Source organism: Cricetulus griseus, chromosome 5, assembly GCF_003668045.3.
Source record: "Cricetulus griseus strain 17A/GY chromosome 5, alternate assembly CriGri-PICRH-1.0, whole genome shotgun sequence".
Classification (NCBI taxonomy): domain Eukaryota; kingdom Metazoa; phylum Chordata; class Mammalia; order Rodentia; family Cricetidae; genus Cricetulus; species Cricetulus griseus.
The window spans coordinates 106,867,565-106,894,688 of record NC_048598.1 but is presented as its reverse complement, the minus strand read 5'-3'; the positions used below and the strand labels follow the sequence as shown (position 1 = coordinate 106,894,688).

The window sequence follows — 27,124 nt, the reverse complement described above, 5'->3', positions numbered from 1 at the left end:
TCTTTTATGAAAACAGACCTATTTTGACAGACCTGAACCCAATAATCTTTCCAATTCACAGAGAGTTCTGTGAAAATTAGTTTCAGCACTTGAAACAAAGGATCAAGAAAGGGTTATAGGCCACAGGGATCACTCACTAGGTAAAGTCTCCTGATGCCAAGCCTGACCACCTGAGTTCAATCCCTGGGACACACATGGCAGAAGGAGAGAACCAATTTCTGCAAGTTGTCCTCTGACCACTGTTTGTGCACCCTGTGGTATGTGCGTGCCCACATATATAGAAAGCAAATGTAATCTTTCAAAACAGGTTTTGATGAATTTGAATTCTGGGAAATAGATATTTAGTGAGTATTGGCTGAATGAATGAACCTGGAAGGCATGTAAAGGACAGTCCTATGAAGAGGAAGGCCACAGTTGAAGTCTTGCTGAAATTAAGCAAAGGTATTTTAACTTTGGTTGTCAAACTTCTGGATGGCTGCTGGCTCTCTTATACTAACAGCACAAAACAGTTCTCAGCAAAGTGAGTTTACTGTGCATGAGATTATGTGCATGGTATAAGATAGTACAGGTAATGTCCATTAGAATTTTACTTAGTAAGGAGAATTTAAATATAACCACACCAGCATACAGCTGATATAACATGTATAGGCGCTAGGGATGTAGTTCAAGAGATAGAGCCTTTGCCTCAAAGGCATGAGGCCATAGGTATGACCACCCCCCCCCCCATACTGCAAAAATAAATTGGGGATTCGCCTGTCAGGACCTATTCTGGATGATGGGCATTTTTCAAGTTCATGCTTGTCATTGTAAAAATCAACTAGAAACTATTCCATTTGTTGACTAACCTGATATCATGGATTGCACATCGCCTGTCTCTCTTCTTTCCCCATATTTTCAGAGAACTCACAAGTAATATAATAAATTCTCCATTTTTCATTCCAATAGCCACCATGTCGCCTTCAGGGCTGTAACACACTGTCCGAGCAGCATGTCCCAAATTCACTTTGTTTAGCATCTTCTACATAAGAAGCAAGAATCAAGGAGAATTAAAACCAATTTTCCCCAAACCTCAAAATAATAGCAAATTAAAGCTAGAAGTTGAAGATTCCCACTACTTAAAACCTGTAACCTCTCTTAAAGTGTTTGTACCTACTTTATCAGCAATATCCCAGAGTCTCACTGTCCCATCTTCTGCAGCAGAAAGGAAAAAATCCCTGGAAGGATGTGTTGCTAGTCCCCAGATTGGCCCATCCACATGACCATTAACTAAAACATTACATGCTGCATTTTTCTCTCCAACTTCAATTATCTCAGCATTCCTTGTTCCAACTAGTATCTTGCCCTGAAACACAAAGGGACCAATATACTTAATGTAATACAACAGGTACATGCTTTGAACTAATCTAGTTGCAAGGCAATCCTTAGCACATGCAAATGTTTCTCTTCCTAGCGAGACACAACGGCAACATCCCTGGGCTACTGCATGGTAGAGTTTATGTTAGCCACAACTTCTATGATGATGCATCTATGCTCTTCAATAATCAGAGTTTTGGTTTTGACTATGATAATGTTAGGACCTCCAGAATGGGAAATAAGTGCATTGAGACATAGAGAGGAAGAAATGGAATTCATTTTTTAGTTAAAAAGTAAGTAAACCTGTCGGGCGTTGGTGGCACTGCCTTTAGTCCCAGCACTCAGGAGGCAGAGGCAGGAGGATTTCTGTGAGTTCGAGGCCAGCCTGATCTCCAGAGCGAGTGCCAGGACAGCCTCCAAAGCTACACACAGAAACCCTGTCTCGAAAAACAAACAAAAAAGTAAGTAAACTTGGTGGTACTCCTGTAATACCAGCCTCTGGCAGGCTGAGGCCGATGACTGCAAGTTCCAGGCCAGCCAGGGCTACATAGCAGAATTTGTCTCAACAGAAGAAGAAAGGTTAAAGCAAACATAACTAGGATTTAAGGGTACAGACAGGACAACACATGCATTTGACTTATAGGCACACAGTGCAAGTGCATAACAGTTTTTAGAGACATATATGAGGTTTTGTTTCTTAAAGGAAGAATAGGGAAAATTAAAGGGACACTGAAAGAAAAATGGCCCTTCTGACTGCAAATCAATAAAAACAAACTCCCACCCCAAACTATCAAGAAAACTTTATTTTCTTTTATTTATTTTTTGTTTGTTGTTTTTGTTGGTGTTTGTGTAGCTCTGGCTGTCCTGGAACTCACTTTGTAGACCAGGCTGTCCTCGAACTCAAGAGATCAGCCTTCGTCTGTCTGCTAAGTACTGGAACTAAAGGCAGTGTCTGACTAGTAAGACTTTCTAAAAAGAAACAATAATCCCTTTTCTGAAAGACAGCTGAACTCATAGTGTCCAACAGCTGAGTTGAGGGAGTGGTGCACACCTGTAATTCCAGCACTCAGGAGGCCGAGGCAAGACCACAACATGGGTGGTCTTTGAGTTTAGTTTCAGCATTCAACCCTCACTCATAAACCTAAAGAGTGCACTTCATAAGCTACCTTACAATCTCATTTACAAAGGCAAATTCTTTAATAAGTAAACCAGCTCATCTTAAAATTTAATTTGCAAATTATAATTTGAAACCTTTGCTTAAGGGGCTAGAAATATGGTTTAGTTTAGCACTTTAGAGTAGTTGCTGCTCTTGCAGAGGCCCTTGGGTTAGATCCCATAGCTCACAGCCATCTGTAACAATATTTCCAGGGGATCTGATATCTGATGCCCACTTCTGGCTTCAGTGGGCACAAGGCATGCATACAGTACATAGATACATGTGTAAGTAGGTACAACACCCATACACACAGAACAAACATATCTTAAAGCAACAAGCTCTGTTTAACCTTGAACCTGGCTTTAAGTTACAACCTTTATATAATATACTGAAAAAAAAAAATCTCCAAATCCTAAGACCTCTCGTGCTGGGCCAACCCCTTTCTCTCCTTCATTCATTCTGGCTTGCCCAGGCATTCTTTTTCTTCATTACACATCAAGATCCAAGCTAGGGCTGGAGAGATGGCTCAGAGGTTAAGAGCACTGACTGCTCTTCCAGAGATCCTAAGTTCAATTCCCAGAAACCACATGGTGGCTCACAACCATCCATTATGAGATCTGGTGCCCTCTTCTGGGGTGCAGATATATATGGAAGCAGAATGTTGTATACATAATAAATAAATAAAATCTTAAAAAAAAAAAAGATCCTAGCCATATGTAAGCAGAGAGAACTCAGGCGATGGACCCTAGTACCATGGAAATCTGCTGTGGCTGCTCTAATAAAAATGAGTCAATGGTGAGGATTTTCAAGCCTATTTTACCATAATCCAATCAGAAGATTCAAGACAATACAGTGTTTAGACACTAGCTTTCTGTATCAGTAAACAAATAACAGCACCCTATGTACCACTAAGTATTGCTTATTAAGTCACAAAGTGCAGAGGTCACAGCACAGCTGCCCTACTTTCTGCTGCGTCACACTGGCTCAAGGAAAAACACCTTACTTTGCCTCTGCACACAGACCGAACACAGTCTGTGACTTGTCCTGTCTCCAGCCTGAAGGCCCGGCATCGCCTCAGTTCCTGGTCCCACAGTTTAACTGCACCTCCTTCCTTTGACCTAGGTAAATAAAAACAAAACACAAATAAGTATTTATAATTAACTACCACAATAATTTTCATTTTAAACACTAAGTTGCCAGAATATGTAAACACGCTATTTATAATTTCTAGTATTTAAATTTTCAGGCAACTTAGGTTTACAAATGTATTTTCTGTTCAATTTTATTTTGTGAAATAGTCATTTTATTCTGATACAAGCATAATTTCATTAAGTCTACCATACAATAAATGTCTCATAATAACTGTCTATTAAGAAAATGCATAAAACAGGATCATTTTGTTGTTTTCAGACCTTGTGTTTGTGTGTGCATACAAAGGTCAGACAGCAACTCAGGAATCTGTTGTCCCTTCCACCTTTACCTGGGAATTAAACTCATCCCCAGGTATTTATTCATGGCAAATGTCTTAACCTGCTAAGCCATCACATCAGCCCCACAAAACTTTTTTTCTTCCTTCCCTTTTTTTTTTTTCTTTTGAGATAGGGTTTCTCTGTGTAACAGCCCTAGTTGTACTGAACCCTAGTTCACAGAGATCCACCTGCCTCTGCCTCCTGAGTTCTGGGATTAACAGTGTGTGCCACCATGCCTGGTCCACAAAACCATTTTTTAACATTAGAAAGACAACTTTCTTCCAAAGCAAGAAAGAGGATTATGTATGCTATGCTGTAGAATTTACTTTTAAGGGTCAAAGGGCAGCACGTTTCTGCAATTGTTCAAATATCCTGTTGAAACAAGGTAAGTGGGCTGCTAGTGAGGAAACGTGCAAAATGAGGTGGTATGGGAAATACAAGTGTTTGGAGTAATATATAAAGGACAAAATAGAGCCATTTATGGATTTTTCTCTTGAAAAGACTGAAAATGAATTCCTTGATTTTGCTTGCCTTAAGAGAAAACACACCTTCTCATTACAGAAACAGCATGATCATTTGTGCTCAGTTGGTGACTGTGTGCTCCAATCTGTAGTGAAAGAACTGCACTTCTTAGTTACTGTGTATCACTTTTTAATTTACATATGACTGCACTGGTAGCAAATGGTTTTTATCTGGGATGTTTTGGGGCGGGAGGTGGAGATTGGGGTTTGAGGCAATCTTACTCCCTAGCTGTAGCAACTATGTATCTATGTAGAGAGGCTGGCCTAGAACTCAGAAATATGCCTGCTACTGCTTCCCAGGTACTGGGATTAAAGGTGTGTGTCACTATACCCCGCCTTAATTTGATTTTTTAAGAGATTTATTATAATTTTTAAAATTATGTGCATATGTGTCTGTGTGTGGGTCTGTGCATGTATGAATGTAGGTGCCTGCAGAGTCCACAAGAGGGCATTGGATCCTTTGTAGCTGGAGTTACAGTTGGTTATGAGCTGCCCAGCATGAGTGCTGCAAACTGAACTCAGGTCCTCTGCAAGAGTAGTACATGTTAATAACTGCTGAGTCATCTATATTTATTTATTTGTGTGTGTGTGTGTGTGTGTGTGTGTGTGTGTGTGTGTGTGTGTGTGTGTGTGTGTGTCCTGTGTGTGTGTTCCTGTGTGTGGATATACATGTGCAGCTCCACCAGGTGTCAGTCCTTGCCTTTCCACCATGTTTCAGACAGGCTTTCTTCGTAGCTGATCCAAACTAGCTGGATGGGCTTCTGTGGCGGAGGGGCGGGGGGAGTGCTGGGATTACAAATGCTTGTGCTACTTAGTCTGGCTTGTCCAGCTTCTGTGGGTTCTGGGATGGTCCTCAGGTCATCAAAAAAGCAAGCACTTTTACTCACTGAGCCCTCATCTCAGCCCAGAGATCAATTTTAAGTATCTGGATACTATTTGGATATTTGAAAGTAACTCAGACAAAGGTCTCTCCTCACATTTACATTTGAGGTCTTTTATGAATGATTTAACAAGGCTGTCTCTAACATCCTCTCATTTCTCTCTCGTATGGCTGTGACTTGGAGCCTCATAGGGAGACAACAGTGAATAAAGATGCAGCCTGGGTTCTAGAGTAAAGGTCTCCCTTCAGCAAGCAGGCTCACAAGGATTAGGGACACCATTCTTAATGAGAAGCCCAGCTGCTTATGGCTATCTCAGACAAGTAGCACTCTGGCTTCGATTCAGGTTTATCTAAAAGATCCGAAAGTAAGCTGGTAAGATGGCACAGTGGGTAAGGACGTTCCAAGTCTGATCTGGACTGCACATGGTAGAAGAACTCATTTCCACAGGTTGTCCTCTGATTTCTACACATGTTCTAGGCACATACCTTCCTCCACCCCCCATACACAAAATAAATGTAAAATTAAATAAATGAAAAGTAAAATGCAAAACACGATTTAAGATAAGAATTCAGAGAATCCAAAAATCACACATAAATAGCAACAAAGGAGAAGTAAATGAATAGTTAACCCGTGCAGCCTAGAAGAGGCCAGAATACCTAACTATAGGCCTCGGGTAGATCACAAATGCATAGTCAGTGAGGATATGAAAAAGGACTCACGGCCTTTCCTTGCCACCAGTCACGATGAGTCCATCTCGCAGGGTGGTATACATGGCAAACACAGGCCCATTGTGCGCTCTAGCCACCACTCTACACAACATGTGATCTTTCCACACACAGACATCACCACTGATGGTACCTGTAAACGTCAAGTTATTCTGAAAAGGAGTGGGGAAGGGGGGAGACAAACTCATCAAAAGTTCAAAGAGAGGTCGAACAGATGTCATCCTCTACTTGAGCGGAATGCTAGTTCACCTGCTTTGACAAAGCACATGCAAAGTGTGGTGGGTAACACTGGACCCAGGGCAGGAAGCTGAGTGACACTTCATTCCCTTAGGGCCTTCTTCCAAGTCTGTCCTTTGTTAGTGGGACTAGTCTTGGGCAAACCTCTCCTAAAATACTATAAATCCTCTGAACTTGTGCCCTCTAGCTGTCTGAGAACTAATCCAAAGGTCACTGGACACTAGGAGCAAAAACAAGGGGTGGTTAGGAATAGGGAGTGAAAACGAGTTTGGTATAGAATTTTGCCATGGAAAGTAAGTCTATTCTCGACAGCAAAGTTAGAGGCCTCACTAACTCCTGCAGATTTAGGAAGGTGGCTTCTTGGTGCCTCTCTGCAGCTAGAGCATGCTTCAGCTGTGAACACCAGGGTTCTTTCCTCCTTTCTCTTTCCCAGTCTCTAACATGGAATCACATGACTCCCTGTAAATGTGTATGTAGTTTTAAGTTTTAATGTACCAGTTTTAGCATTTGAAAAATGCTTAAACCGAACATAAACCTATCCTGTAAGCAAACATGCTGGCCACACTACGGCTTCACACATTAAAAAGCTACTTTTCTCCTGCAATAGCTGTTAAGTTTATTATTTACTTTTATTTATGTGTTTGTACCAAGAATGGGAGCTTGGCTATAAAGTAATTTTATGAATAAAGTTCATCTGCATGGACAGATCCAGTGCCAGGGTCATTCCAGTGGGGGTTTCCTTCTGGAAACAAGTGGCTGCTGTTATATTAATAAATTAAAGGTTCCATTTGTTTGATATTGTTAGTCATTTTTTTTAAATGTAAGTGTATTCTACTGTTCTAAACTTGTAACTTTCTTAAAATATATGGTGTTTTATATTGTGTTTTATATTGTAATATGTATTTTAAGAAAGAAACACATTTTTAAAAATCTACTTAACTTTCTGTAGAATTTGAAAAAAATCTGAAAAGCCTTGCCAGGGCAGGGCACTAAAGGAAGAGAGATGTGATTATAAACTACAGACCCAGGAGGATGGAATGAGAGACAGCAAGTGGCCCTTGAACACTCCACTGAGGGCTGGGACTGTGTTCTCTGCTCTCAGCTCTCTGCTCCCTGAATCAGGCATTGGCACTGAGTACTGACAGTGGTTCTGGTGACAGAAAGCAAAGGAAACCCTAAACTGGAGTCTGCCCTGAAGGCACTCGAACATTGTTTGCAGGATTTCCTTCTTTCACTATAATGTGAGCTGCCTGGGGAAGCATGAGCATGACTGAGATCGTAGCTTGTGGGGGGCAACAAGCACATGACTAATAAAGCTGTGGATAATGCTCCAAGGGTGCAAAAGTCCTACAGTAATTATCTCATTCACTTCTTCTGCCACTCCTTAATGTTTAAAAGGAGTAGACTTTTCAAAGATGACATATCCTTGGCCAGGACTTGCACTGTCAGGTTACAGATTGTCAGGTTACAATTCCTAGTCAGTATTAATGCTGCTTATGAATATACAGCAAGAAAACTTCAAGACACACCATCACACAGCATTTTAACAGACATACTGCACCAAATGCAACAGCAAGCATCGTCTGCATCCGGGCATCCTCCAGTGTGCTCAGAAGCCCCTTTTTGCTGAGAAGAGCCCTTCCTGCCAGGGTCCAGAACTTCACGTGCTTTATACCCACAGAGACAAACTGGGTATCTGAATCTGGTCGAAATTCTGCTACAAAAATACGCTGGTTGTGCCCAGCTCTGCTGGCAATTCTGGCCCCTAATACAGAAGACACAACAACATTTTCCAGGTTAGTATAAGAACCAAGCTAATCACCAGGACTGAACAGTTTCCTCAAATTGCATAGCTTAAAACAAAGCAAAAACTACCCAAACACAAATGCATACAAGAAGGCCCTGACACTTGCTCTACTACTTAACAATCACATGACCTAAAATCACTGGGTACACACATCTTCACAAGTGATACGTGTTTGTGGGCTGCTCTGTGACAATTTCGGGGCCATTTTAAGGACCATACCTTTTCCTGTGTAGCTTCACTAATTTCTTATTACATAAATTAAGTGTTCTGTCTATGGTGTGTTAAGAGAATTTATCCTATTGGTCTTCCATTCTCAAATCCCAGCATTCTTAGAAGGTAAAGGCAGGTGGATCTCTATGAATCTAAAGCCAGCTTGGTATCTATGCAGTGAATTCCAAGCCAGCCGGGCTACAAAGTGAGACCTTGTAATACCTCACACATTCTCTCAAAGCAGAATGTGTGTGTGTATCTTTTCATGGGTAAGGGGTGTGATTCAGAGCAGGTCCACTATGTAGTATGTGCTGTGGGAAGGGGGGTATATGTATTTAGGTATATGTACGTTTATGTGTGTATGTATGTGTGTGTATGGGTATGTGGTATTTGTTATATGTGTATGTTTTATATATGTGTTTGTAGGGATGTGTTATGGATGTGCATATTAATGTATTATGTGTGTATATGTGTTTTTATGTGTGTGTAGGTATGTGTGTATGTGTGTATGTGGTTCATGGGTAAGAGATGTGGTTCAGGGTCTAAGACCTAACACTAATGTACAAACTGACTTAGTGGAGCCCATTCTATATGGAGGGATGCCATGCCCAGCCTAGACACAGGGATGTGGGGGTGGAGAGGTGCCTTGGTCCTGCCTCAACTAGATGATGGGACAGACTTAACAGATTTCCTATGGGAGGCCTTACCTTCTCTGTGGAGCAGATGGGAGAAGGGAGTGGAGGGAGTGGGAGGGGAACCTGGGATTGGAATGTAAAAATAAATAATAAAAAAGAGATGTGGTGCAGTGGCAGATTACCTGTGTAGCAAGTGCCAGGCTCTGGGTTGGATCACAATATACTCTTTTTTTTCTCCCTTTATATTCTAGGTATGCCTTGAATTTAATATGTAGTCCAGGTGGGCTTCAAACTTATGGCAATCCTCTTGCCTTGTCTTCCTAAGTGCTGGGATTAAAAGCAAGTGCCCCAGTGCATGGCATTCTTCGTTTTTATTAAAATACCTCAGAATTGATCAAATCACTAACAAAAACACAGATTCTTACTGAAAGGAAATCACTGTGAATCATTTTTAATACTAACTGTGGTTTCATGTTTTGTGAACTTATGGCTTCACTGGACTTTTTAAAGGGGACACGTACAGTGCTACCAATTGTGTGCTATGTGTTTTGTGGGACTATAATGAAAAATGGTGTGTGTGTGTGTGTGTGTGTGTGTGTGTGTGTGTGTGTGTGTTGCTTTGTTTTGTGTTTTAATCACACAAAAGAAAAGAATCCTACCTTCCTGCCATCTCCAAATGGTAATGGTGTGCTCCGGATCTAGCCCCACAGATAGCAGCAGCTTCCCAGTAGCACTGAAGCTGACGGAGCACACCCCCTTTGAATGAGAACATCTTAATATAGACAACGTCTGCTTGTTCACTGCATCCCAGATGTGCACAGATGGGGCTGTTGCTGAATAAAGACAAAATCCAAGTGTTACAACCATCTCCAAGTTGCCACTTCAGAATCCAGCATACGCTGACCTTGGAAACATGTAGATATGTACTTAAAAGGGAGATAGTTTTTAATACCTCAAAACTGAAGCTAAATTCTAAAAAGGAAATAAAAAGGAGGGGAATGTAAAGAAAGGGAAAAATACAGAATCCTTCAGAATACATTAAGAATTGCACCTTCAAGAAAATAGCATTTAGGCCAAGGAATGAAGCAAGAACATTACACATCTCATACAAGGTATGCTTGAGTACAAGGGGCAGTGGTCAGTGAGAGGACCACAGGCTGCATGCATGGCATGGCTCTGGGGTGAAAAAATAGTTTTACATTTTTCAACCTTCATAGAAGTTATACAGAAACCACACACACTTAACACAGTACATGTGTTACATGCAAGTAAACACTCAGTAGTGACAGACTGTGAAAGCAATCAAATCACATGCAACTGACAGGCAGCAAGCAGCAGAACAGCTGGACAGAGCCCATGGGAAAATTCACTATATAGATGGCGACCTGGGAAAAGGCTACACACACTTTAAGATTTTTAAAAACACCATTTCACTGGAGAAATAAAACTGTTAATCTTAAGAGGTATATTACTTATCTTTTGCTATTTACATTCTTTTGTACCTCTTTCTGCTCCTGCTGGGAAATGAGTTAAGGGCTCTGTGCTTACTGAGTAAATTGCTTACTGCTGAACTGCATGTCAGCTTGCTGCTCTTTATTGTCTAAACTAAAATATCATAGTTTTGTGCTATCTGCTTTTCAAATTATACCCTAAAAGTGAAGCTAACCCAGCAGCTAGCTCAGTCTGAGAACATAAACACTCTTACTAAAACACTCAAAACACTAAAGTGCATTTGCTTTGAATTATAAACTGCAAAGATGGAAAAACATGGAAGAAAAAAAGCTGCCTGGAATTATTTTATACAGGAGGAAATTCTGGTCTTCAGAAAGTAAATTCTGATAAATTTGGACATCTTACCACATCTGCTATTTATAATACACACATGATAAATCTAAGAAACTTTCAAATAAGGCAGTTGGAGATGGCTCAGAGGTTAAGAGTACTGGTTGCTCTTCCAAAGGTCCTGAGTTCAATTCCCAGGGACCACATGGTGGCTCACAACCATCTGTAATGAGGTCTAGCACCCCCTTCTGGCCTGCAGGGACACATGCAGACAGAATACTGTATACATAATAAATAAATCTTTAAAAAAATATGTTAAATTAGAGATATGAAGCCTTTGTTCAGGTTTATCCAACTGTAAAACATCAAAATTGCAAGGAGATATAGAAGTTCCATCACTATGCCGGGCGTTGGTGGCGCACACCTTTAATCCCAGCACTCGGGAGGCAGAGGCAGGCGGATCTCTGTGAGTTCGAGACCAGCCTAGAGCCTAGAGCTAGTTCCAGGACAGCCTCCAAAGCCACAGAGGAAACCCTGTCTCGAAAAACCAAAAAAAAAAAAAAAAAAAGTTTCACCACTAATAAAATGGATTACTTATATTTGAAAACTTTGGGAGCTGGAATATATGTCAGTTGGCAGAGGGCTTCCCCAGTGTGCATAAAGCATGGCTTTTGATCCCCAGAACTACATAAAAGTCAGGTGTGATGGCATACACCTACATTCCTAGGACTCAGAAGGTAGGGACAAGAGAATAAGAAATCCAAAGTCATTCGGATATATACAAGGAGTTTGAGGCTAGCCTGGGATAAGTCAGCTCTTGACTTAAAAAAGTGGGCGGGGGGGTAAGAAAGAAAATTTTATTGCATTTATTTGAGTATTGAACTGAATCCCTCATTCATTAAGAGTCAAAGTACAAGCCAGTGACCAAGGCTTCGAGATGGCTCAGCAGGAAAAAGTGCCTGACACCGTGCCCAAGGATTTGAGTTTGATCCCCAGGAACACATGGTGAATGGAAAGGGAGCACTGACTCCCACAAGTTGTCCTTTGACCTCTGCATGCATGCCAGGACATACAAACAAACAAATAAGTGTAATTCTGTTTTATTTTGTTTTGTTTTTTCGAGACAGAGTTTCTCTGTGTAGCTTTGTAGACCATGCTGGCCTCGAACTGGTGAGATGGGAAGTATCTGGGATCTTCCTGAGTGACACCATGGAGCTACAGTCAGCAAACACAGGAGGCTTCTAACCTCCTCACTTTGCATATTATTGAATATCCTTATCTGTTGTAGGGAGCACCCCGAGGTCTCTAAAGCCATTGATGGACACCCACCTGCCACGACAGATACCATCAAGACCAGATGAATAAAAAAAATGTCCAATTTGCAGCTGCAATGGAGTCAGGCTATTCTAAGAGACAACATGTTTTCCTTAGTGTCCACTGAACACATGTGGTCAGTGGTAATTCTGTATCATTTCTAATCCATGAATTTATTGTCCTACATTCTAAAGTGACTATTTAAAACTTGAACCTCTTCAAGCTAACAAGCAAGATTTTCTTCATTCTGTAGGTTGTCTTCATTCAAATTGTTTCCTACTGCTATTTGTTAAGAGCTAAGCAGAAGCTTTTTAATTTTATACAATCTCATTTGTCAATTCTTGGTATTACTTTCTGAGCTACTGGTATCTTTTTCCTATGTCTCTGCCCAGATCTTGAAGTGTCTTCCCTATAATTTCCTCTAACAGGTTTTTTTTTTTATGAATGAAAATGGTATCTTTTTATAATATAAAATTGACTTTTTTAAATTGTACGTGTGTGTGTGTGTGTGTGTGTGTGTGTGTGTCTGGAGGGCACAGATGTAATGTTCTCTGGTGAGTTACAGGTGGTTATGAGCTGCATAATGTTGGTGCTGAGAACTGACTGACTCAGGTCCTCTGCAAGAGCAGTGTGTGCTCTTAGCCATTGAGCGTTCTCTCCAGTCCCCTTTAACAATCTAAGAGTTTCACATCAAGATAACCAATGCATTTTAATTGATTTTTGTACAGGGCAAGACACACAGGTGGATAGCCAGTTTTCTAGCAGCATTTGTCGAATCTTTTCCACAACAAAACAGACGCACGCACGCACGCACGCACGCACACGCACACACAAGCACATGAGAGAGAGAGAGAGAGAGAGAGAGAGAGAGAGAGAGAGAGAGAGAGAGAGAGAGAGAGAGAGAGAGAGAGAGAGAAACAGTAATCAGTAATCCAGGCTTGTTCAGATATGCCTGTAATTCCAGCATTCAGGAGGCAGAGGAGAATTTCTGTAGGTTTGAGGCTATCCCAGTCTACATATTAAATTCCAAGCCAACCAGGGTTACAGAGCAAGACTCTATGTCAAAGCAGCAAGCAAGCAAGCAAGCAAACAAAATGAAAACCAAGCAATATGCTACGTGACAGGCTTCTATGTGGCACTTATAATCTGTGAAAAATCACCATTGTGGAACCAGAACTTGGGCACAGTGCTGAAACGCCAAATGCAGTCTGCTGTAACTACTCCACTCTGCCGTGATAGCACCAAAGCTACTGTAGATGACATGCAGCAGATCACAGCTATGCCCAATAGTGGTTCATTTGTGCATACAGAAGTTTGAATTCCATGTAATTTTTATTATCATGAGTTTTCTGATTTTTTTCTCAACTACTCAAATTGGTTTAAATAAAACAAAGGTATCAGGCCGGGCGTTGGTGGCACACGCCTTTAATCCCAGCACTAGGGAGGCAGAGGCAGGTGGATCTCTGTGAGTTCGAGACCAGCCTGGTCTACAAGAGCTAGTTCCAGGACAGCTTCCAAAAGCCACAGAGAAACCCTGTCTTGAAAAAAAAAAATGAAAAAGAAAAAACAAAAGAGAGAGAAACCCTGTCTTAAAAAACCAAACCAAAACAAACAAACAAACAAAAACAAAAGTATCTTCAGCTCATGTGCTATAAAATCAAGCATGGGTATAGTAACAATTTGCTAATTCCTACTCTTGAGTGTAGCTAAGGGAGCAAGGAATTGGCTTGCTGTGTTAAATAGATTAGTAGTGGACTAGTCCAAGCACAAAATCATACTGTATTCTAATGAAGGCCAGAAAAACTTAGAAGTCTCTGGGGAATATTTTCTTACAAATTGCTGATACTTATTATATTACAAAAGTGAAAATATAGTTGAGAAGCCTAGTGATTATAAACCAGGCCATATAAAAACTATTAATTGAACTATTTTCTCAAGTTCATAAGGCCATGGTCAAATTAGTCATAAAAACTACTTTTAAACATTTAAATGTTTTCCTGATGTAATATGTTCAATAACAAAAATAACTTATAAATTAATAGATTTGCTACTAGCTAAATGATGTTAGCAAGTATTGACAACCATGAAGAATCTGTATGCTGACTACATAATTCGATGTAAGAAAAATCTTCAGAATACCTCCAGGCACACTTGAGAGGTCAAAACACGCGTATATACGCATGTGTGATTGTGTGTTTGTGTAGGCAGGTATATACTTGTGTTGGAGGCCAGAGGTCAGTGTATAACTTCACTCCTCTGCAGGTACTGTCCACCTTATTTCTTAGACTGGAGTTTGCCCATAAGGCTATGCTGTCTGATGAGCAAGCCCCAGGAACCATCCTGCTGCTGAGATTCAAGTGTGCACACCCTCATACCTGATATTTTCATGTGGGTTCTTAAACTCAGGTACTCACACTTGTGAAGCAAGCATTTTACTGACTCAGCTATCTTTCTAGCCCCAAAACCATTTTTTAAAAACACTATTATTTTTGAAGATAAAAAACGATGTTATTTGTCATTAACATTCTACAAGCCGTACATGGAGCAATAAGATGTTAGGACTTTAAGGGGGAAGTAATGTTATTTGTATGTACCTTATTACTTATACTTCAGCTATTACTGCTATATAATATAACTAAAACAGAAAGTATTCAAGTTTCCTTACCTGACATGTCTGGTGAATCACCTATAATGAAGAAACAATTTAAAAGGTTATCCACAAATAATATAATAGTATTTATAAAACACAACTATAATTTGGTTATTTAAATTACAAAATATCCTATACAAAATTAGGTTATTATATCAAATTGAGTATACTGAGAGAAGCTACTTTTCATTATCTACATATATTAACATTCTATGAATGATCATTCAGTCATTCTTGGGTTGTATTTAATGAGACACATAAATCTTTTTTAAAGAAGATTTATTTATTTATTTTGTATACATTGTTCTGCCTGCATGTATGCCTGCAGGCCGGAAGAGGAAGCCAGATGTCATTACAGATGGTTGTGAGCCACCATGTGGTTGCTGGGAATTGAACTCAGGATCTCTTAACCTCTGAGCCATCTTTCCAGTCCCGAGACACATAAAATTTTAATTATAATAGTTTGTAAAGTAATACTGAACCTTTTTGGGTTTACAAAATGCACTGCTAATTACACTTTGGAGGTTTGATGCATCTGTGGCTGCAGGAAAGAGTTAGATCTGAGGAGCATGGCAGCAAAGGCTATTAAATGACCCAACAAGCAAAAGTGGTTCTTCATCACAACTAAAGACTTTCCATATGTGTCACACTGGACTACCACCCGAGCCAAACAACTGCCCACCAGGAAACCACCACCGAAGTCGGACATGACTGTTGGCATCCCCTCACAGAGGGACCAGGAGGGAGGGCCATGAGACCTCACCTGAGTATCCAGCTACTCCACAGTACCCATTGTATGTAACTGGGCCCTAACTACACATGGCCTCCTAGAGGGGCTACAGTATCCAGATTGAGGGGGACTAGGGGAAGGGGACTCTTATCTATGCAGCTATGGGAAAGCCATCATCCCTGCTGGGTGAAGACTGTCAGTTGTGGACAATAGGAAACCCCTTATTTATGCTCTGTAAGTAACCCCAAGAGTGGTTTCCAGAGTGAGCTTGATGGAATTGTACCTTGGTTTATTGTTGGGACCTTAGGAGGAGGGACAAGTGTTGTTTATGACTCCCCTAGGAAAGAATTTTAGAAACAATATGTATGAAAGAAAAATTTGCAAGCTTATGTTCCTATTTATGGCCTATGAACAAAGCTTTAAAGTGCGTCAGTGTATAGCAAGAAAAAGAGTAGGGGAAGTTACATGCCCACTGAAGACACATGACAGTTTTCTAAATCAATCAAGTCTTATACCCACCCATGTGAAATGACGACCTCATTGATAATACAGGTATATAGGTATCTTTATCAAAATATGAGGAAAGAGAATAAAGTATTCAGCTCTGCCATTTTTAGTTCTGAACATAATCTGATAATCACCAACTGATGCAAAGACTTGACACTTGGTCGCATGAAGAAAAATTGCTAGAATGGGGGTGTTTGTCTTAGAGGTCAAGCTTATCCTTGGATAGGCTGAGATAAGACAATGGATGGCAGATGAAAGCTGCAACATGACAGCCTAAATGATTATAGGTATTTAGAGACATTCCTCTCATGACCTGGAAGGACTAGTATAAATTTGGAACTCACTGGAGTTTGGGGACATATAACACAACCTTCTCTCCTCAGCAAACAGCTACATCCCATGCTACAAGGATCTGTGGAAGCACAACGAATATAAAATTACCAAATTAATTATGTTCTAGCCTGTCATCTCGCTCCCCCACCCCATGGATGTGGCACACGAGTGCATTGTGTGTACATGCAGGTGCACATATGTTTGTGAGCATATGGAGGCAGAGGTTAATCTCAGGTGTTATTCCTTCTCAGGTTAAGTAAAGGGGTTCTTAATGACCTGGAGCTTGACTAGTAGGATAGCCTAGATGGTCCATGAGCTCCAAGGATCCACCAGCCTGCATATCTTGTACTGTGATTATAAGTGCATTCATTCCACAATACCAGGCTTTTTTTTTTTTTTTTTTCGAGACAGGGTTTCTCTGTGACTTTGGAGGCTGACCTGGAACTAGCTCTTGTAAATGAGGCTGGTCTCGAACTCACAGAGATCCTCCTGCCTCTGCCTCCCGAGTGCTGGGATTAAAGGCGAGTGCCACCACTGCTCGGCTAATACCAGACTTTTTTGCATGGCTTTTGGAACTGAATTCATCTTTATGCACTAAGTATTTTGCAAACTGAGTTATCTCTCCAGTCCCCCAGTTTTGTTTTATTTTGTTTTAATCTTGATAGGTATTTTCCTCTGATGATCTAGGAGGACAAGTATAAATTCATAACTCACTGGAGTTTGGGGACATATATCACTGCCTTCTCTCCTCAGCAGACATCTACTAGCCCCCACCACAAGGGACCATGGAAGCACTTATGTGAGGCTGTGATGGAATGAAATGTTAGTGTTCCTCCAAAACTTGCATGATGTTACTCTAATTTCAACTACAGTGTTAGGGCATGGGACCTTTGGGAGTGATTAGGTCATGAGAGTGAGTCCATAGTGAAGATCAGTGTAAGAAAAGATGATAGATAAATAAGAAAGACAATAGAGATACAAGGCCATCTGTAGCCTAGCGAGATGGCCTTCATCAGAACCCAATCATGCTGGCATCTTTAGCTTTAACTTCCAACTTCCAAAATGGTAAGAAATGAGTTTGTTTGTTTGTTTGTTTGTTTTAAAAGCACCGCATCCAAGTATTTGTTCTAGTAGCCAAAACTGGCTAAGCCCTTTTTCCCAGATTGAACTCCCCAAATTCAGTGAAAGCTGACCACCCCCTGACCCGCCTTTATGAGTACACATACTGGGTGTGCAATGGGCTACTGGATGGACACACTCTGAGAAGAGGCTCAGGTAAGCCCAAAAGCAGGTTCAGAAATGTTTGGTGGAGAATTCCAGGATATCAAAAACTCAAGACATAGTCCAGGAGAGAGCATTCCTCCCCTGGAAAGCAATTTCATTGTCCCAGGCATACCCCACTCCTACAAGATGCACAAAATGATCCCTCTGAAAGAAAACCACTAGAAGAAAGTCACTGAAAGAACAACTGTCTCCAAAGCTGGAAGGTAAAGTCATAGGAATACGTGATTAGATTTTCTATATGCCCAAGAACAAGGACCAATGAGAGAGTAACCACAAGAAACTGACCTCTGTTGTATGTGAAGGAGCACTTTATAAGCAAGCTTTCTAGGAACAAGTTGGATTACTTCATTAGATATAAAGCTGTGGGGTTCAATCCTCCAGTCACTAATTCCCAAGTGCCAGGCTTACAGGTTTAGCCACCAGGCCTGGTTCATAATCTATCCATGTAAGAAGCTAGTGCCCCACACATTCCTGTAACCCCAGCTCTAAGTAGGGAAGAGACAGGAGGACTGATGGGGCTTGATGGCTTCCAGTCTAACCAAGGAAATGCAAGTCCCAGGTTCTGAGAGACCCTGCCTCAAAGAAACAGATGTAGGGAGTAATCGAGTAGGACAATTGATGCACTCTTCTGGCCTCTACATGTCATGTGCTCAGACATGCTCATACACACACACACACACACACACACACACACACACACACACACACACACACACACACACAGACATGCATACAAATAAATAAGAAATTAAACTCTATAATAATACATATGCATGGCAATGCTATAACAAAATCTATCATTTTGTATGTTTACTTTAAAAGTTGGTTTTGTTTTGTTTTGGTGTTTTGTTTGGTTGGTTGGTTTTTCAAGGAGACAGGGTTTTCTCTGTGTAGCCTTGGCTATCCTGGAACTCACTCTATAGACCAGACTGGCCTCGAACTCAGAGATCTGTCTTCCTCTGCCTCTCAAGTGCTGGGATTAAAAGCATGTGCCACTACCTCCCACCTTAATTTTTTTTTTTAAAGAAAATTCTACAGAAGGGAAAAATGCAAGGATTTCATGTAGTACAGCTATAAAGCCAAACAACCCAGAGAAGAACAGATTCCTGAGTAACAAACAGTATTTGCTGGGATAACAAAGATACTAAGATACCAAGAAAGTGAGTGAAGTGAGTATAGCAATTGTGACTCCCTGAGATCCAAAAACCATGGTAATTTCTATAATGCTTACAAGTGTACTTGTCTGGCCACATCTGTGATATGATAGCATGGTATTTTTTTTCTGTTTTTTTTTCAAGATAGGGTTTCTCTGTGGCTTTGAAGACTGTCCTGGAACTCTCTCTGGAGACCAGGCTGGTCTCCAATTCACAGAGATCCACCTGCCTCTGCCTCCTGAGTGCTGGGATTAAAGGAGTGTGCCACCAATGCCTGGCGAACCTTGATTTTTTGATAGAAGTTAAAAACACTTTAAACCATTGGTGAATCTCATCAATACTAATAGCAAACCAACATTTTAAAATGCGAAGGGGTTTTCTAACATGAAACAGACATGCATTTTCTCTTATCCAACCTAACCTTTTCTGAACAAGGGCTCTATCCCATTGGTCTAGTTAATTTCTTGGCTGCCCTTTTATCCTTCCTTTAAGTTTTATATACTACTGAATGCAACCATTTGGCTGAACAGACATTCCTGCTAAGGCAAAAGGCCAACTATTTACACAATAGTCTGAACAAATTCAGATAATCAAAGTTAAGGAATAGAAAGCTACCTGTCAGCAAACATAAGGTAATCAGGCTAAGTTCTGTACATATACATTCATTCTGAGCAATCCACAACTTAATACACTTCAATTTTTCCTAGGGTATTGAAATTATTAGAACAGTAATGTTCCAAACTGTTTCTTTTTGAAATACAGAAACATACCTACTTGGCCAGTTGCCACTATGTTGATAAATTTGGGGTGCTGATTTACAGTGAGGCACAGAATGTCATCATTGTGTTCCTGATAAAAACTCTGAGTCCCTACAAAGAAATAATTTTGAAAGTTAACTTTGAAAACTTTAAGATGCAACAACCAAATGTACTTATTTAGTACAACAATTTTATTTGCCCATTCAAAATACGTTCTGAGCATTTACCATGTAAGTGATTGCTATCAAAAGGATGACAATGACTTGGTTATCTTAAAGGGACAGAGCTCTGAAAAGGATAAACCATATACAAGCTGAAGATACCATGAGAAACAGATAAACAAAAGGCTGGGGATGTAGCTAACTGTGCATATGCATGGTTCATCTGAATGAATCGGATCGTCATGAAAGCCAGCAATATGGACAGAAAAGTAAGCAGGTACGAGAAATCTGCAAGACTTTGAATACTTGCCTATCATCTTCCCCTTTTGACTTTGTAAAGAAAAAAATTTACTAGAGTCACAGAAAAAACAAAAGTAATTTCTCATTTATTAATCTGGGTGCTGTTTATTCATATTTCCCATTTATCTTGTAAGCAGTGGTTTTTTTGTTTGTTTGTTTTTTTGTTTGTTTTATCAGAAAGCTAATATGGTTCCTCTGGCACTACTGACCATGGAGGGATCCTTCACGGGCTCCAACAGCAGTCCATAAAGACAACAACAAGACTAAATAAAATAGGAGGTGAACTAACTCAGTATGGAAATGGAGTCAGAGCAGCAGGCTGGATATAGATTATAGAGGACCATATACAGCAGGTTCTCCATGACCCCAACAATACACTAACACACCTGGGTAACTTACTCAAAGCCCTTGGGTGTGGCGGTACACACCAGCAATCCCACAGAGGCTGGTGGATCTTTATGAGTTTGGGCCAGCCTGGGCTACACAGTGAGTTCCACGCCAGACTGAGCAGCATAAGGACTTGTGTCCAAAAAATAAAAATAAATACAAGTAAATAAATCTTCTCAAGTTAAAATGTGTTTTGTATTTTCTAGAGCAGAAGGTCCAGTGAAACGAACACACAAGTAATTATAGACTACTGGTTTAACTGGTAGAAAATAAGCTAGCAGACACTTCTCTGAACATTATTTTTGTTTTGTTTTTCATGACAGGGTTTCTCTGTGTAGTTTTGGAGCCTATCCTGGAATTCACTTTGTAGACCAGGCTGGCCTCAAACTCACAGAGATCTGCCTGCCTCTGCCTCCTGAGTTCTGGGATTAAAGGCGTGCACCACTAACGCCCAGCTTTCTCTGAATATTATTACAATGTAACCCCAAACTGATCAGAAACACTCAAAACCAAAGTAGGACAGAGACAGGCAGCTCTCTATGAATTGGAGTTTGAGGCCAGCCTGATCTACATAGCAAGTTCAAGGCCAGCCAAGGCTAGTGAGACCCTGTCTTGAAAAAAACAAACCCCCGCCCCTAAAATTTAAATAAAATAAATAAAAATACTATTTGTAGTTTTAACAAACAACTTAAGGCTGCTAGATAAGATGTTCCAAATTAAAAGCGTGTATGTACAGGGAATTAAGACTCCTACCTGTAGCAACATTGTGCAGAATCCCAACAGAGGCAGTGTGATAAATTATATCATCGCCATCATTTAAGTAGTGCACATTGTTCCTGCAGTCTCTGCCTCGATAGCCAAAAGCAAGCTCCAACACAAGGTCCTATAACAATGAAAAAAAAACATGACACATTACATCCTTCCTCAGCATAAATGTTCACTACAGTTCTGTGATACAGACCAAACTAGCATTTTCCAACAAAGGGAGAGTGTGCTTTGTGTATTTTATAAATGGCTAACCCAAAATTAAGCTAGACATTTAAATTTGTCTTTAGCCTTTTATAACTTCACATAAACATCACATAATATATATATATATATATATATATATATATGAGACATACTTTGATTATCTTCCCCCACTAACCTCTTACCCCCTCCCACTGAACCCCTTCTTGCCCAAAAGTCTCCTCTTACTTTCCCATCTCCTGGTGTCCCATTGCCTTTGGTTGCTTTGGTTGGCATGTGCACAGGAGGTGGTTATTCGCTTAAGAAAGGACAACTTAGCAGAGGTGTACCCCTGAGTCCATTCCCTATTGGTGGTGGAGCACTGATGGGCCCAGTCCTTTGCAGGTAACCACTACAGTTGTGACTTCATGGGTGCAACAACCATTAGACATAATTTTTTTTTTTTTATGTAACATGCTTTCAGCAATGGAAACACATACCCATATTTCTCAATATAAACTTATAAAATGAGAAGGGAATTACAAGGTCATCTCATTCCGAGAGAAGAGTTTCTATTTGTTAACCATTGACACCTTTCTTATGTCCAAAGGAAAATTTCAGTTTGTACTCATTGTTAGTCCAGGTATTTGTTCTACATACTTAAGATACATTATGTCCAAATTAGACACCCAGGGGAACCCCAAAGCTGTTTCAGACAAATCATGGGTAAAGTTCTGGGAGAGAATCCAACAACCGGAAGATTCCTTTTCATTGCCTTATGGGTGGTGGAAGGCTACATCATCACCCATCCTCTACCTGTGCACCTTTCCTGTGCTGGAGCTAGCAGTTTGCTTGTTTGCTGCTGACACTGGCTTTATGAAATGCCTGAGAAGGGTTCCTGATGGAAGAAAGAAGGAGAAACATTCTCCATGTGCCCTATGTAGTAAAAGTATCGTAAGCGGTAAAGTTCCTGAAACACTGCATCTAATGTTTAACTTATGAAATCGATGTATTAACTATAAGACACCACCAAGGTGTGTGTGCTTCCCTGTTCATTCATGATATCACTCATATAAATTTACATTTAGACCTTCTCCAGGATACAGATCAATTTAAGGACATTACATATGTAAAAGATTCACTTGAAAGTAAGAGAAGTAGAGGGCATCAATCCAAATTTCAGACTTGAAAACAATTAAGCAACCAACTTTTGCAAAGCAAAGATGATTCAGTATAGCCAGTCTCATGAAATTAATGGCAAAACTTGAATGTTTTATAAAAAGGAAACTTGGGAATATTGGGAGATTCATTTTCCTTACCTCTATGGGTCTCTTCTTCTTGCCAACATTGTTTGACTGAAGTTTCTCTGGCTGTGGTGGGGCCCTACTCACGGGAGGCCTGTAACAGAGGGGTGGGAAGGAGGAAAGACAGTATTATGTGTGGTCTCCACTGGGTCTCCCAATCTGTCCTCCAGAAATGTCACCCTCCCCAAAGGAAGCCCACTCTTGTTCCACACTGCACTGTGCTCTCTACATCTTTATAGCGTCTAATGTAGAAAGAGTATTTTTATTCATTTTTACTTTTAACTTCTTTGGTCTGCATCTCATAATGTAAATAACATAGCATAAGAATAGGCAAATGTAAGAATGTTAGTTTGACATATTCAAACATTTCCGGATGGGTATATTATCATCAAACTCTGGATTATTGCTCTATAGTGTCCCTTATGGCTCACAGATATATAAAACATTCTGACAGTGTATTTGGATAGCATTTTCTTGAACTTTCTACACTGTTGGTAGCATCATCCACATGAGTTCAAATTCATAACAGCACGTCCTCCATGCTTCGTCATGCCCTTTACTATTCCACTGCCTGATGAATTCCCTCATGGTGGCTAATAGCATCAACACCAGAAAGTTATTCAGGAAGACATTTTCTAGTCACAAAGCAAAGTAAACCATTCAACATCCCAAAAAAGGTCATTACCACAACTACTGTCTCCAAAGTTCCCTCTTCCCTAATCACTTTCTGGGATATTTATCACCTTTCCCTACATAATAGCTTTTCAATCCAGCCCTCTCTGATTTGCTCAGAACCCACAAAAATGTTCCCTATTCTAACAGGGGCATAGATTCATATTTTGAATTGTATATTTGTGGAAGAACTTTTATAAAACCTTTTATTTAATTTTTAAAAGCCACTTACTAGCCCATCTCAACCATTATTCAAGTATTTTATAGTCTGAACACTGAATCTAAATCAGGCATTAACTCCTCTCTAAATTTTAAATATTCAATTTATAACTAAATTAGAAATGATACTCATTTTATAAAAACTTCCAATGTTTAATAATTTATTAAGCTGTATAAATAGATTCCAAAAGTACTGTCAAGTTACATATTTGCAAAGCTAAAAGAAGTGTTGCCTCTTTTAAAATATATGTGTGTGCATGTGTGTGTGTGCATGTCTGAGTATATGTGCACCATGTGCATTCAGGAACCCACAGAAGTCAGAAGAGGTGTCAGACGCCTGGAACTGGAATTAAGGACAGTTGTGAGCCACCATGTGGGTGCTAGGAACTGAATCCAGTACTCTGCAAGAACAGCCAGTGCTCTTAACCACTGAGTCATCTCTCCAGCCCTGGTGCATATTGAACATACAATATAAAATAAATGCAGAATGTTGGGGATCCAGCCTGCTGGTGGCATGGTTGCCTAGCAGCATAAGCAAAGCCTACATTTGATACTAAGTACTATAATACATTGTTAAATAAATGTACATATTCACATAGAGCATGAAATAGTATGTGCTCAACATGACTGACTGGTGTCATAAAAATTATCTTTATTAAGAATGTGTAACTTGCAGGGCATTGGTGGCAAACACCTTTAATCCAGCACTCAGGAGGCAGAGACAGGATCTCTATGAGTTCGAGGCCAGCCTGGTCTACAGAGTGAGTGACAGGATAGGCTCCAAAGCTACACAGAGAAATCCTGTCTCGAGAAATCAAAACAAACAAACAAAAAAAAGAACGTGTAACTTTCCAAGTTAGCACAGAAATTTAAAGTTCAAACATTCACATTTTTGATGGTCCATACATAAAAGCAGAAGTTAATGATATTTAACTTAACAATATTTAACAATATTGCTACCAGGACTAGTTCAAAAAATGACAGAAAGCCCAGCTTTTCTTCCAAGCCAACTTTGTGAACTTTATTTAATGTGTAAACATCTTATAGCTTTAATTCTAACCTCATTACCAGTTTTGTCTATAAACCTTATGTAACAATTAAGCATATTTAAATTTTATAAGGATTATTTACATAAATTGTATTACTGTAAAAAATGAAATTATTTGGCTTGTAAAACAATACAATTTGGATGCATAAAATGTTAGTAATAAGTGACTTATGTAAGCTAGGTAACTAAAATGCCATTCCTTTGGAGGGAGGGAAATGGGAGCAGGGATACTGCTCATTAATGGCAAACAGAGATGATCAAAACACAAAATTTGGTCTTGTAAACATAGCATGGAGACGGTTACCTGGATCCTCTTTTCAAGCAGCAGAGAAAAAAAGGAAAAGGATTTTAACACACATCCGAATTTTAAACATTATTACAGAATCTCACATAATAAAATATTGCTAGGTTTAGCGCAGATAAACTGTACTTCATACATTAAAGGCTTTTTATTATTGCAGTTAAGAAAAGCTTAAATTAGTCCATTAATAACAGAGAAACCAGAAGATTAAAAAAAAGGACATATGAGAATTTGTAACGTCCTATGACAAATTTTAGAGTGTCCTTCATCTTTTCTTTGTTCTAAGAAAGGAAAAGAGAACCTTATTACTGGGGCTGCTCTAAAAAAAAACAAAAACAAAAACAAAAACAAAAACAAAAAAAAAACTGTCTCAGGAGACCATCCCTCAGCTCTAAGGAGGTTCCTCAGGCACCCACTCAAGCAGGCGGACTCAGGCATTCAGGGCCTTACTGAGTTTGGGACCTGGCTACCAAAGGAAGTATCATTAAATATAGTAGCCCAGATACAGCAAGGAGGGCCTAGGCCCTCCCCCAAATGATATAACAGACTTTGAAGGCCCCCCGTGGAGGGCCTCACTATCCCTGGGGAGGAGTTGGGGGATGGGTTGGGGAGGGTTGGTGGGGAGGATGGGAGGGCGAGGAAATGGGGGGATGGATATGTAAATATAAGTAGTAATTAAAGAATTTAAATAAAAAATTAGTGATCTAACATTGAAATTATTAATAAAATTGATTTTTTGACAGAAAAAAAAAGAATGCTAACTGAGTTTGGTGGTGCTTAGATATAATGCCAGCACACTCTGGGAAGCTGAGCAGGAGGATTGCTGTGAGTTCAAGGCTAGCCTGAGCTACGTAGCAAGACTGTCTCAAAACAAAACCACCTCTCTCTCCCTCCCCAAAAGAACAATTCCCTCAATAGCAGAATGAACATGGCAGGTGGTATATGACTGGAATCCCAGCATTCTGGCGGCTGAGGAGAAGGGCTCTCAAATGCCAGCTAGCCCTAGCTACACTTCAAGATTCTGTCTCAAACACCAAAATAAAATAAAAATACAAGGGGTTGAGGATGCAGCTGTGTTGAACACTTGCCTATCACCTGAGGCCTGGGTTCAGACCCAGGAGTGGAAGGCAAGTGATGACAACATGATTGATCACTAACTGAACTGACAGGTATCACACAAGTCTTCTTTCACAGCTGTCCTGTCAGATGGTCGGTCGTCCAAGCACACTTGGTGAGGGAGGGGTTACTTCACGTAAAAAGCTATCCATATCCAGGACAGAAATTACATCTTCCACTTAGCTTTGTGTTTCAGACAAGTGATTCCTAAATAACTGACTGCTCTTAGAAGCAGCCTTCCAACTTTGCTTCACTCTGGTTTCTTCTACACTACTCAGAACAGCCAGGGTTTCCTTTAATATGGAGCTCAGTACTAAACATACTACTTTCCATACACAACTATGTCTGGACATTTCATTTCTGTTAAATTCCTGTAAGATCATGTGGGCCTCTTCAGAGCTCAAGCCATACTCTGGACTCATCTGTGCATATATTACTCTGTTGAAAACACAATGCATTCCTCAGATAATTAATTTCCATTGTCAAATTACTCAAGGATACAGACTGGCTTTCTGAACAATCTGTTCTCAACTGCACTTTTCATCCTGAGTTTTTCTAGAAAGTGGTATCTTTCCTTACTTCTAAAATTGACTCATTTCCATGTTGTCTCCTTTGGGAATTGCTCTGAAGACCTTTTCATCTGAAGATAGCTGCAAGCAAGCACTCCAACAGCCTTTTTATCCATATAATTTTATTAAACACAAAGATACCATAATTGCCCTATTTTTAAATGAATGAGTATATTAAACATCATTGAAAAGGAAAAATAATACCTTGAAATACTGGGGATCAAAACAGAGTATACATTTTATTAGAATATGTTTTTTTTAAAAAACACTTACCTTACTACCCCCTGTCTTTGGAAGGAAAAGGAGAAGAAAGTGGTGAAACACATAAGAAATTGATGGTGATTATACATAACAAAAAGCAGAATAAAAGTAGCATCAAAAGAACTTTAAGAAAGTACAAAATTTCTAATTTTATAACAAATTTTTGGACATGTTAATTAAAATACCAGAAATTGATTAAAATTAGATACCTAGATACAAAATATTGCTATAAAATATTTATTGAAAAAGAAATTCATATCACAATTAAAACCATTCAGATTCAGAAAAAATATCCACAAAGTATTAACTAATACAATAGTAATCAATTGTCA

General features: G+C 39.8%; 1 protein-coding gene across 4 annotated transcripts in view; it reads right to left on the bottom strand.

Annotated features, from left to right (window-relative positions):
• Eml5 (EMAP like 5) overlaps window positions 1-27,124 on the bottom strand; it is a 112,910-nt gene that overhangs the window by 3,703 nt on the left and 82,083 nt on the right. For 2 of the 4 annotated variants that reach the window (XM_027419613.2, XM_027419616.2), the window contains exons 28-37: window positions 22,622-22,700; window positions 21,108-21,237; window positions 19,519-19,617; window positions 14,756-14,776; window positions 9,654-9,827; window positions 7,899-8,107; window positions 6,100-6,257; window positions 3,513-3,627; window positions 1,154-1,342; window positions 846-1,018 (exon numbers count right to left, since the gene is read on the bottom strand). In XM_027419613.2, the coding sequence (XP_027275414.1) occupies window positions 846-1,018; window positions 1,154-1,342; window positions 3,513-3,627; window positions 6,100-6,257; window positions 7,899-8,107; window positions 9,654-9,827; window positions 14,756-14,776; window positions 19,519-19,617; window positions 21,108-21,237; window positions 22,622-22,700 (1,347 nt within the window). Of the gene's footprint in view, window positions 1-845; window positions 1,019-1,153; window positions 1,343-3,507; window positions 3,628-6,099; window positions 6,258-7,898; window positions 8,108-9,653; window positions 9,828-14,755; window positions 14,777-19,518; window positions 19,618-21,107; window positions 21,238-22,621; window positions 22,701-26,804; window positions 26,820-27,124 lie in introns of those variants that run through there. The other 2 variants (XM_027419615.2, XM_027419617.2) reach the window with 2 other exon arrangements.